We start from the raw sequence: 13,377 nt of genomic DNA on the forward strand, positions 1-13,377 counted from the left end.
AGATTTAGATATAGCTCCTATGTATAGTTTCGTTCGATTTTATGCAAATGGTGCACCAAAGTCCCTACATATCTTTCGATTTGCACGAAATTTGGCACAGCGTAATGAATTAGACCTGGAACAATGTGTGTTAAGTTTCCTGGAAATCGGTTCAGATTTAGATAAAGCTCCCATATATATTTTCGTCCGATTTTACGCAAATGGTGCATCAAAGTCCCTATATATCCTTCGATTTGCACGAAATTTGGCATAATGTATGAATTAAGCCTAGTGTGATATCTGTTAAGTTTCGTGAAAATCGGTTCAGACTTAGATATAGCTCCCATATATATTTACATATATACATATAGCTCCCACATATATTTTCGTCCGATTTTACGCAAATGGTGCATCAAAGTCCCTATATATCGTTCGATTTCCACGAAATTTGGCACAGCGTAATGAATTAGGTCTAGAATGAGTGTTAAGTTTCGTGAAAATCGGTTCAGATTTAGATATATCTTCCATATATATTATTATCCGATTTAATGTAAATGGTGCGTCAAAGTCCCTATATATCTTTCGATTTGCACGAAATGTGGCACAGCGTACTGAATTGCGCCTAGTGTGATGACTGCTAAGTTTTGGCGAAATCGGTCCATATTTAGATATAGGTCCCAAATATAGTTTCGTCCGATTTTACGCAAATAATGAGCCAAAGTCCCTATATGTCTTTCGATTTGCCCGAAATTTGGCATAGCATACTGAATTGAGCCTAGTACGATGTGTAGTAAGATCCGAAAAAATCGGTTCAGATTTCGATATACCTCCCACATATACATATATATTTGTCCGATTTTACTTACATGTTTGTATCAAATTGAGACTTGATAGACGTTATTGCGTTATGCTTCCATATATATTTCGAGCGGGTGTCTGATCGAGATTAAATTTTTAACAGTGCAGCGTACCGAATAGCGTGCTACAATTTTGCTATAAATCATTTTCCATAAATTTGTCCCATGGTACGCAGGCGACTCTAAATCTGCCCGAACGAAATTAAATTTAGCATAGGTTGCAGAAATGCATGAGTATGTTTCTTGGAGGCGATATTGTCATGGAATTGTAAGGGTACATATGTACTATATACCCAAAGTGGCGGAGGCTATCATATAGTCAGCTCCAGTCCGACTGGTTATTTAAGGTATTTTGTTTATTAGCCCTTGCGGGCTTTGAAAAATTGTCATAATAAACATTAATATTTTAACGTCCACTATGGCGAGGTATTGGTTAAAGTTTTCAATTAGCAATAATTGCACCTCAGCTAGAGCTTCATGGGTTACAATACTGCCACTGCGCAAGTCTAGCCAGTGATGGAGATTCTTGAGTTAATTGTGATAGTTTGTTCTTCGAGGTAATGAGAATTATGCGAAGGCTATGAAGGCATCGAAGTGCATAATTCAATTGGAGATTGCATTAAATGAGAGTTTATCAAGGTACCTAAGGAGGTTGAAGGGACGATAAATATTTTTATAATGTTTTTTTTTTAATTTATTCCCTCCTTAATGCTTCAGATTTTCTTTTTCAGTTCAATATTTTCCTTCCCTCAATATTTTGTACTTGTACAATTGTGCGGTCCTTCATCACCCATCAACTTTCATCCCCCATCCACTCTTATACTCCTTTGTAAGCATATTAATTTCCTTCCCTATTTTTTCATAACAAAAGCTTTAGGACCAGTTTTGAGCTTTTTTTCATCCCTACAGCTTCTTGCACCCAAGGGTTGCATTTTTTTGCCTACTATTCGACTTCATTGCATTGTGGTTGCGATCTGTTGCATTTATGCCCTCCATAATTCTCATTACCTTCACGAAAGTGGAATCTTAAGATGCTAGGCTGTGGCACTGTACCGTTAGCCTTGCGCAGTGGTAATATCGTAACCAATGAAGCTCAGCTGAGGTGCGATTATTGCTAGTTGAAAACTTTAACCAATACCTCGTCATAGTGGACGTGCAATACCGTCCATTATGCCAATTTTTGAAAGCCCGCAAGGGCCAATCAATTGATCAATTAAAAACCAGTAAGGAAAGTAGTAAAGTCGGACGGGGCCGACTATATGATACCCTTCACCACTATGGGTGTATTAAATAGGACTATTTACATGAAATTGGATGAAATAAAATATGTGATATTTATCTAAATGTGAATCTACCTAGATTTATCCATAAACATGTCATTCGTCAGTTACAATAGGACAAAGGTATGTAAATCGACTTCAAACAAATATAAATAGGTCATCCGTTGGGCTATGTCTGTACATCTAGAAAACGCAACTACGTAATTCTATGCTCAATTTTGTACGTTGTGCAAAATTTGATGTCAATCTGACTAACATGAGGAGTTTGATGCCCAATTTAGTTGAAATCGGGCGGAAATATATATGGAAGCTCTATCCAAATATTAAGCGATTTCAAACAAACTTGTCACAGATTAGGTTATGCTAATTTCAGAACGTTTTGTTCCTATCAGCCTATTGGTTCCTTAGTGCGTCAATTACTTAAAATCAATCTATAATAAAAGGGAGCTATATCTAAATCTGGACTGATTTTCACGAAACAAGGCAGACATCACTCTATGCTCAATTCAGTACGTTATGCCAAATTTCGTGCAAATCGAAAGATATATAGGGACTTTGGGGCACCATTTACATGAAATCGGACGAAACTATATATGGGAGCTATATCTAAATCTTGACCGATTTTCACGAAACTTGGTAGACATCATTCTAGGCTCAATTAAGTACGTTATGCCAAATTTCGTGCAAATCGAAAGATATCTAGGGACTTTGGTGCACCATTTACATAAAATCGGACGAAACTATATATGGGAGCTATATCTAAATCAGGACCGATTTTCACGAAACTTGGTAGACATCATTCTAGGCTCAATTAAGTACGTTATGCCAAATTTCGTGCAAATCCAAAGATATATAGGGACTTTGGTGCACCATTTACATAAAATCGGACGAAACTATATATGGGAGCTATATCTAAATCAGGACCGATTTTCTCTAAACTTGGCAGAAATCACTCTAGGCTTAATTCAGTACGTTATGTCAAATTTCGTGCAAATTAAAAGATATATAGGGACTTTGGGGCACCATTTACATGAAATCGGACGAACCTATATATGGGAGCTATATCTAAATCTGGACCGATTTTCCCGAAACTTGGCAGATATCACTCTAGGCTTAATTCAGCACGTTATGCCAAATTTCGTGCAAATCAAAAGATATATAGGGACTTTGGGGCACCATTTACCTGAAATCGGACGAAACTATATATGGGAGCTATATCTAAATCTGGACCGATTTTCACGAAACTTGGCAGACATCATTATAGACCTAAATGATTAGCCTGTACCAAATTTCGTGCAAATCGAAAGATATATAGGGACCGTTTACATTAAATCGGTTAAATATATATATGGGAGCTATATCTAAATCTGAACCGATTTTTCCCAATTTCAATAGGGTTCGTCCTTGGGCCGAATAAGTGACCTGTGCCAAATTCCATCCAATTCGGATCATAAATGCGACCTGTACTTTGTTTACAATTTAACATCGACGGACGGACGGACATGCATAAATCGACTTAGAAAGTGATTCTATGCATATTCTCAAAAGGAACCATGGGTCTATCTCGATTATTTTTGCCTGTTACAAACATATGCACAAAGACATAATACCCTGTACCACAGTGTGGTGAAGGGTATAAAAATATATAGATGAGAGATAAATTCGATAAAGAAGATAGTTAGGATTTTAAGGGTTAGCTACTATACCAAGGACTTAAGTTCATTGGAAATAATTCCTTAAAATGGGATTGTTCCCGAAACACCCGATCGTGGATTTTTTTTATTAGGAGATAGTTAGGATTTGAAGGGCAAGCTACCATACTAAGGACATGCTAACGTAAATAGGGTGTCAAGGGCATGCTACCATAACAAAGGCATATTTGACTTAAGTTCATTGGATATTTGACCATCGGATTTAAATGACTTAAAGGATAGTTTTCCGAAAAATTGGATCTTAAATTTCCCAATAGGTTGGATTTGGTTACTCTACGAAGAAATTTTATTTCCCATTCTCCGATATATAACTGTATGTCCTCGTTACCCTATTGTCCATGTACATATGTGTGTCTCTGCTTATGTGTGTCTCTGAAACAAATATTGATCGAAGTTGAGGGTGGGGCGATTTATAAATGTCAACAAAATACCCAATGTCGCCTCAGACAGATAATGCAAGCAAATCCTTCAAGGAGGGTACCTCTCGTTGGACAATTTTCTTTTCGTTGGAGACAATTGCAGTAACAACAACAACTAACTGCAAGAATTCGAATATCTAAAGTAAATACTGGTAAGATATAAGAAGTACACGAAAAACAACAACAATTGGTGGGTGAAGCATATCCATCAATTTGTTCGATTATGTGGTAAGTGCTCAAGGAACGAATGAACGAATAAATGTGGCACAGTGGGGGTAACTTTTTTAAATAAAAATATTTTTCTGATATTTTTTTAGATGCCTAGATGAGGTTTTGATTTAAAAAAAATATTCTTCCAAGGCTCTATATAAGGCGTGGATTTTTAAAATAACTTTTTTCCAACATCTATATATGGCCGGGCCGAACTTTGCATACCATCCACCATAGATATAATGACATTGAAATAAATATATAGGGAACATACCAAAAAGTGTATCTACAAAGACATTTCTAAATATTGGTCCTAGACCAATATCGGAGTAAAATATATATGGGAGCTATACCTAAATCTAAATCATTACGCCATGCCTAATTTCGAGCAAATCGAAAGATATATAGGGACTTTGGTACACCATTTACATTAAATCGGACGAAACTATATATGGGAGCTATATCTAAATCTGGACCGATTTTCAGGAAACTTAACACACATCAGTCTAGACCTAATTCATTACGCTATGCCAAATTTCGTGCAAATCGAAAGATATATAGGGACTTTGGTACACCATTTACACTAAATCGGACGAAAATATATATGGGAGCTATATCTAAATCTGGACCGTTTTTCACGAAACTTAACACACATCATTCTAGACTTAATTCAGTACGCTATGCCAAATTTCATGCAAATCGAAAAATATATAGGGACTTTGGTACACCATTTATATTAAATCGGACGAAACTATATATGGGAGCTATATCTAAATCTGAAACGATTTTCACGCAACTTAACACACATCATTCTAGACTTAATTCAGTACGCTATGCAAAATTTCGTGCAAATCGAAAGATATATAGGGACTTTGGTGCGCCATTTACCTAAAATCGGGCGAAACTATATATTAGAACTATATCTAAACCTGAACCGATTTTCATTAAACTTAACACACATTATTATACGCGCAATTCAGTACTCTATGCCAAATTTCGTGCAAATCGAAAGATATATAGGGTATTTGGTGCACCAATTACCTAACATCGGAGGAAAATATATATGGGAGCTATATATAAATCTGCACCGATTTTCAGGAAACTTGACACACATCAGCCTAGACCTAATTCTTTACGCTATGAAAAATTTCGTGGAAATCGGAAGATATATAGGGTTTTTGGTACATCATTTACATTAAATCTGATAATAACATATATGGGAGCTATATCTAAATCTGAACCGATTTTCACGAAGCTTAACACACATCATTCTAGACTTAATTCAGTACGCTATGCCAAATTTCGTGCAAATCGAGGTATATATAGAGACTTTGGTACACCATTTACCTCAAATCGGACGAAAATGTATATGGGAGCTATATCCAAATCTGAACCGATTTGCAGGAAACTTGACACACATCATTTTAGACTTAATTCAGTACGCTGTGCCAAATTTCGTGCAAATCGAATGATATATAGGGTCTTTGGTGCCCTATTTACCTAAAATCGGACGAAAATATATATGGGAGCTATATCTAAATTTAAACCTATTTTTCTCAATTTCAATAGGGTTCGTCCTTGGGCCAAATAAGTGACCTATGGCAAATTTCATTAAATTCGGATTATAAATGCGATCTGTACTTTGTTTACAATTTAACATGGACGTGCGGACAGACGGACATGGATAAATCGACTCAGAAAGTGATTCTATGCATATTCTCAAAAGGAACCATGTGTCCATCTCGTTTCCTTTTGCCTGTTACAAACTCATGCACAAAGACATAATACCCTGTAGCACAGTGTGGTGAAGGGTATAAATAGAGGTTATATGGGGACAACCCCAAAAAGGGGGTGATTATTAAAAATTTTTGGTAGGGAGATTTGTTACCATATACGACTACAAAATACCAAATTGCAGCGAATTCGGTTGAAAATCGGTCTCAAGAACCCCAAAATACCGACAATTGCGGGGTACCCTTATATGGGGGCTCTCCGAAAAAATGGACCTATATTTATATATTTTTGTGGAGAGATTTGGTACCTATTAAGAACTCAAAATACTAATTTACTGCAAATTCGGTGGAAAAATGCGATCAAAGCCCCCAAAATACTGAAAATTAGGAGGTACCGTTATATGGGGGCTACCAGAAAAAGTGGATCTATATTTATAATTTTTTTGTAGAGACTGTTAGTACCCAATAAGAACCCAATGTACCAAATTTCAGCGTGTTCGTTTGGGGGGCACTGTTATATGGGAGCTATGCCTAAACGTGGACCGATATATCCCATTTTCGAACTTGACCTGCCTGCAGACAAAGGACAAAATTTCAGCACCCTATCTCAATTCCTTCGTTCGGAAATGAATATTTCGATGAGTTACAAACAAAATGGCAAAATTAATATACCCTCCATTCTATGGTGGAGGGTATAAAAAAAAATCAAGGCCATATATAGGGCGTGGATTTTTTAAAGAATATTTTTCCAGAGGCCTATACAAGGCGTGGATATTTTAAAGAATATTTTTCCAGAGGCCTATACAAGGCGTGGATTTTTTAAAGAATATTTTTCCAGAGGCCTATACAAGGCGCGGATTTTTTAAAGAATATTTTTCCAGAGGCCTATACAAGGCGTGGATTTTTTAAAGAATATTTTTCCAGAGGCCTATACAAGGCGTGGATTTTTTAAAGAATATTTTTCCAGAGGCCTATACAAGGCGTGGATTTTTTAAAGAATATTTTTCCAGAGGCCTATACAAGGCGTGGATTTTTTAAAGAATATTTTTCCAGAGGCCTATACAAGGCGTGGATTTTTTAAAGAATATTTTTCCAGAGGCCTATACAAGGCGTGGATTTTTTAAAGAATATTTTTCCAGAGGCCTATACAAGGCGTGGATTTTTTAAAGAATATTTTTCCAGAGGCCTATACAAGGCGTGGATTTTTTAAAGAATATTTTTCCAGAGGCCTATACAAGGCGTGGATTTTTTAAAGAATATTTTTCCAGAGGCCTATACAAGGCGTGGATTTTTTAAAGAATGTTTTTCCAGAGGCCTATACAAGGCGTGGATTTTTTAAAGAATATTTTTCCAGAGGCCTATACAAGGCGTGGATTTTTTAAAGAATATTTTTCCAGAGGCCTATACAAGGCGTGGATTTTTTAAAGAATATTTTTCCAGAGGCCTATACAAGGCGTGGATTTTTTTTAAAGAATATTTTTCCAGAGGCCTATATAAGGCGTGGATTTTTTAAAGAATATCCCCCACTGTTCCCACTGCCATTGTCTTTTATTATCTGCCCGATATCTAGATTCAATATTTCACTTTCGATTGATGATGGATTCATTGGGGCGGTCGGTGTTGGCGTTGTTGTTAGTTTTATGCCGGCGGCATTGCAATCAACCCACCAAGGGAATTTATTGTTATTGGTTGTGCGTTTGTTCGATTTTTTTACGAAGTTCATTCATGCGGCCAGTATGCATTTATCTGGCGCGTTAATGATTGTTTGTTTATCATTGGAAATGTTTATTTTTTTCCATAGCCAGAAAATATGTTCGCAGACAATCTCACATGTACAAACAGACATACATACGAGTACATACCCTGCACAACAAATTGATAATTTTATCATTAAATTAACAACAACAACAACAACTAGTGGGTCGGATCGTAGTGGAGCGGACAAAAAAATATGTGAACATGTTCATCAATATGTCGATAGGCCGATTGGCGACGATGTTCTGTTGGGCTGCTTAACGAAAATTCGGGGAAAAAAACTGCCAAAGCGTTTGCGGGGTGTGAATGAGTGAATTACAATTCATTTTCGGGTGTTATAAACCTTTATAACCCTAGAATTATTTTTTTCGGGTGGTTGTAAATAACAACTAATTTTTGTTATGGTTTTTGTTGTTGTTGTTATTTTATTGATGATGATTTTATCAAATTAGCTTAAAAAAAGAGATTTTGGTTCGTTATTTTATCGTCTATGGGTGATCGGTATTTTTTGAGCGGGTTTTTGAAGTTCCATTCAAGTGTCTGTGGAAAATGTTTTTGTTTTCTTTCTCTGCAGGGTGGTAGAAAGGTGTCTATAAATTTTATTGACGCCAAAAGCGCGACTGGGTGAACTAAATTCGAGAGCACTTATTTTCAAATTGCTGGGAAAATGTGTCACAAATTGGTTTTTAATCCGTAAGGCCACAAATTAGCTAGGGGTGGTAAGTAGGTGGGCCAGACAAAGGTGGTGGGAGAAATTTTCTAAGGTTATCAAAGAAGTTTTAACGAATCAAAGATAACTATATTTATTTTTTTGTTTGAAGACAAAAACTTTAAGAATAAAAAAATTAACTTTCTTCAAGGGTTCCCACGGTTTTCTCTGAGGAGGGAAGATTCATTTTGGGGTGGATTTTTTAAATAATTATTTCCATAGCCTACATAGGGCGTAGATTTTTTTAAATAATTTTTTTCCAGGGCCATAGAAGGCATAGATTTTTTTAAATATTTTTTTTCCAGGGCCATAGAAGGCGTAGATTTTTTTAAATAATTTTTTTCCAGGGCCATAGAAGGCGTAGATTTTTTTAAAAAATTTTTTTTCCAGGGCCATAGAAAGCGTAGATTGTTTTAGTAATTTTTTTCCAGGGTCATAGAAGGCGTAGATTTTTTTAAATAATTTTTTTCCAGGGCCATAGAAGGCGCACATTTTTCAAATATTTTTTTTCTAGGGCCATAAAAGGCGTAGATTTTTTAAAATAATTTTTCCCAGGGCCATAGAAGGCGTAGATTTTTTTAAATATTTTTTTCCAGGGCCATAGAAGGCGTAGATTTTTTAAATATTTTTTTTCCAGGGCCATAGAAGGCGCATATTTTTCAAATATTTTTTTTCCAGGGCCATAGAAGGCGCATATTTTTCAAATATTTTTTTTCCAGGGTCATAGAAGGCGTAGATTTTTTTAAATAATTTTTTCCAGGGCCATAGAAGGCGTAGATTTTTTTAAATAATTTTTTTCCAGGGCCATAGAAGGCGTAGATTATTTTTAATAATTTTTTCCCAGGGCCATAGAAGGCGTAGATTTTTTCCAGGACCCATAGAAGGCGTAGATTTTTTTAAATAATTTTTTTCCAGGGCCATAGAAGGCGTAGATTTTTTCAAATAATTTTTTTTCCAGGGCCATAGAAGGCGTAGATTTTTAAAGAATATTTTCTCCAGGACCCATAGAAGGCGTAGATTTTTAAAGAATATTTTCTCCAGGACCCATAGAAGGCGTAGATTTTTTTAAATAATTTTTTCCAGGGCCATAGAAGGCGTAGATTTTTTCAAATAATTTTTTTTCCAGGGCCATAGAAGGCGTAGATTTTTTTAAATATTTTTTTCCAGGGCCATAGAAGGCGTAGATTATTTTTAATAATTTTTTCCCAGGGCCATAGAAGGCGTAGATTTTTTAAATAATTTTTTTTTCCAGGGCCATAGAAGGCGTAGATTTTTTAAATAATTTTTTTCCAGGGCCATAAGAAATTTCCTAGATGTTAAAAATTAATTCAATAATTTAAGATTTTCTTTTCAAATATTTTTTATTTAACATAAAACGTAATTTGTATGACCACAACAGTGGCCCAAATCCACCTCTCCATCCTTGTTGCCACATTGGCATAGCTCCTCTCCCCCTTGGTATATTCCGATATGATCTTCTCGAAATAATCATCATCATCGTAATAATTATATGTCTTATTTGTCGACACCAAAACCTCTTCGGAAAGTGTATCCTCCTTTTTCAAAATCGGATCCTCCTCCGATGCACCCGTCACCGTTATTTCATCTTCATAGTCCTCATAATAACTATAATCGAATGTCTTATTTTTCCCCACAATCCAATTGTAATGATACAGGACATTGACATATAAACCCAAATATTGGGTGCGGGCACAGCTATTACCCTCCAGGATAATGCCAGCCAAATGGCCCAAACACACCAGAGGGCCACCGGAGTCGCCTTCACAAAAATCATGTGGTACATGCTCCTCGTAACCGGCACAAATGAGATCTGTGGTGAGATCACCATAAAATTTACTACAAATTTTCGGTTCCACAATGGGCAGCAGGATGGCTTTCAGCAGAGGGGAGGGGTATTCCTGAGTGTATAAAAAAATATTATTTTTTTTAATTTTTATAATTTTGATTTTTCTTACCGCACTAATATTCCACCCCGAGGTGGAACACAACACACCATCCAATTGTGGTTGGATACTCAATGGTATGGCCTTTACAGTTGGCCAGGACCAGGGTATATGACCATTAATAAAGAACATGGCAATATTATTCACCAAAGTTGGCATATCAAATGCTTCGTGAACGGCTATTTGCAGCACATCGTATTGCAGGGTGAAGGCCGAAATTTCTGTTAGTAAGTCAGTACCCATGACCAAGGTGAAATCTTCGGGTTTTCGATATTTGATAATATTGTCACTGTAAAAATAGGAAACAACAATAAAATCAGTAAGGAAAGTGGTAAAGTCGGACGGGGTCGACTATATGATACCCTTCACCATAGTGTAGAAGGGTCATTAACATGAAATTGGATGAACTAAAATGTACTTCTGCACGCAATTACGTCATTCTATTCTTAAAAAACATGAAGAATTTGATGCAACATTTACATTAAATCGGCAGAACATATATATGGGAGCTAAATCTAAATCGCACATCATTATAGACTTAATTCAGTACGCTATGCCAAAATTCGTGCACATCAAAAGATTTCCAAGGACTTTAGTGGACTATTTACCTAAAATCGGGCGGAACTATATATGGGAGCTATATCGAAATCTGAACCGATTTTCACAAAACTTTGCACACTTTATTCTAGACTTCATTCAGTGCGCTATGCCAAATTTCGTACAATTCGAAAGATATATAGGGACTTTGGTACACCATTTACCTCAAATCGGACGAAGATATATATGGGAGCTATATCTAGATCTCAACCGATTTTCGCGAAACTTTACTCACATTATTAGAGACGCAATTCATTACTCTATGCCAAATTTCGTGCAAATCGAAAGATATATATAGGGTCTTCGGTGCACCAATTACCTTAAATCGGATGAAACTATATATGGAAGCTATATCTAAATCTGAACCGATTTTCACGAAACTTAATACACACCATTCCAGACCTTATTAATTACGCTGTGCCAAATTTCGTGCAAATCGAAAGATATATAGGGACTTTGCTACACCATTTACCTTAAATCGGACGAAATCGATGGGAGCTATATCTAGATCTAAACCGATTTTTTCCAATTTCACCAGGGCTCATTCTTGGGCCAAAGAAGTGGCCTCTGCTAAATTTTATCCAATTCGGATCATAAATGCTACCTGTACTTTCTTTACAATTTAACATGGACAGACGGACAGACGGAGGGACCGGCATGCATAAATCGACTTAGAAAGTGATTCTATGCATATTCTCAAAAGGAACCATGGGTCTATCTCGATTAGTTGTGCCTGTTACAAACATATGCTCAAAGACATAATACCCTGTACCACAGTGTGTTGAAGGGTGTAATCAAATGGTCTTAGATCCCCTATAAGAGGGCTAGCCTCTATAGGAGAAACAGAAGGGAGTGCAAGGGTCTTTCCCAGGACCTTAAAAATATTTCTTACAAATACCCGCCTTGATTTTTAAAAATATATTTTTTCAGAGATCTACACGAAGGCGTGGATTTTTTAAAAGATTTTATATCATAGGGATTTTATCTACATAGGGAGTGGATTTAAAAAAAAAAAAATATTTTTTCAAACATCTACACAAGGCGTGGATTTTTTTTAAAGATCTTTCAGGGATCTACATAGGGAGTGGACTTAAAAAATTTTTTTTCAAACATCTACACAAGGCGTGGATTTTTAAAAATATCTTTCCAACCGTCATCTATTATCCTTCTTATGATGTAGTGGTGCAGGGCATATTTATTTTAATTACAAAATTTACGTACTTATCGGAGTTGTCACCTTCGGGTTCATCGTCATCCCTGTAAACAAAACACACACACATGTAAAACCAATCATAAATAAATTTCAATGTACATTGAAAAAAAAATATTTATTACATCCTTTACCTGACGACACAATGAGCCGCGGACAACACCACACGTTGAGATATCACCGAACCACCGCAAATATGTCCATCACCATAATATTCCAAGTCAATGGCCTTAAGACGCACCGAGACTTGCCATGGTGCGGATGTTATATCCACCGGTTCACTTTTGAATTGTAAGGGATCTTAAGAACACGAAACAAAGACAAGGTTCGGAAATCGATTTAAATATATATTTTTTTGTATTGAAATTGATTAATTTACCTGCCCAAATTCCATGGCAAGTGAAAATAACAACAGCAAATATTTTTCCTAGGTTGCTGAACATTTTTGTTTCTTTCTTTTTGTGTTTATCATCACAGAATACTAACAAAACTGAACGGGAATTTATTTCTGGAAATTGTTATTTCGCAAAATGTGTTCGGCACCAAAATAAAAATCACATATGAGAATCCCGAAAAAAAACCAAAACAAACCGAAGCAGAAAAAAATAAAACAATATTTGAGTTGTAAGCAATTCGTAAATACCGCCAGCCAACCAGCCAGCCAGGCCAACCAACCCACCATCCAGCACAAATGAATCTCTTATCTTATTGACTTTAGTGTGAATGATAAAATTTAGATTATGACATAGTTGCTGTTGACAGTTCTTTTTTTCTATTACTATATCTAGTTTTGCAGATATTAGGGTTGGCACAACAAAATCTATTTAAGAAATATTTTAGAAAACAGAAAAGCAAGTGCCCCTAAAATTATTTTTATACCCTTCACCACTCTGTACTACAGGGTATTATGTCTTTGTGCATGTGTTTGTAACAGGCAAAAGAAAAAGAGAGA

At 36.0% G+C, this 13,377-nt stretch overlaps 1 protein-coding gene and 2 non-coding genes across 3 annotated transcripts; 1 reads left to right on the forward strand and 2 right to left on the reverse strand.

Moving 5' to 3' along the window:
* Positions 1–1,198: 1,198 nt before the first annotated feature.
* Positions 1,199–1,344, reverse strand: LOC133326286 (U4 spliceosomal RNA). The gene has a single exon (XR_009754185.1). It is a non-coding gene; the product is annotated as a U4 spliceosomal RNA (small nuclear RNA).
* Positions 1,345–1,893: 549 nt separating this feature from the next.
* Positions 1,894–2,034, forward strand: LOC133326285 (U4 spliceosomal RNA). Its single transcript, XR_009754184.1, has one exon. It is a non-coding gene; the product is annotated as a U4 spliceosomal RNA (small nuclear RNA).
* Positions 2,035–10,015: 7,981 nt separating this feature from the next.
* LOC133326284 (trypsin zeta-like) lies at positions 10,016–12,725 on the reverse strand (the record flags this gene model as incomplete). Its single annotated transcript, XM_061534960.1, has 4 exons — positions 10,016–10,573; positions 10,631–10,907; positions 12,437–12,472; positions 12,560–12,725. Coding segments are annotated over 4 exons (1,037 nt in total), but the record flags the coding sequence as incomplete, so codon positions are not given.
* Between the last annotated feature and the right edge of the window lie 652 nt (positions 12,726–13,377).

The sequence above is a fragment of the Musca vetustissima genome, unplaced genomic scaffold, assembly GCF_032173495.1.
Source record: "Musca vetustissima isolate MV318-11 ecotype Yass unplaced genomic scaffold, APGP_CSIRO_Mvet_v1 utg249048, whole genome shotgun sequence".
In the NCBI taxonomy this organism is placed as follows: Eukaryota; Metazoa; Arthropoda; class Insecta; order Diptera; family Muscidae; genus Musca; species Musca vetustissima.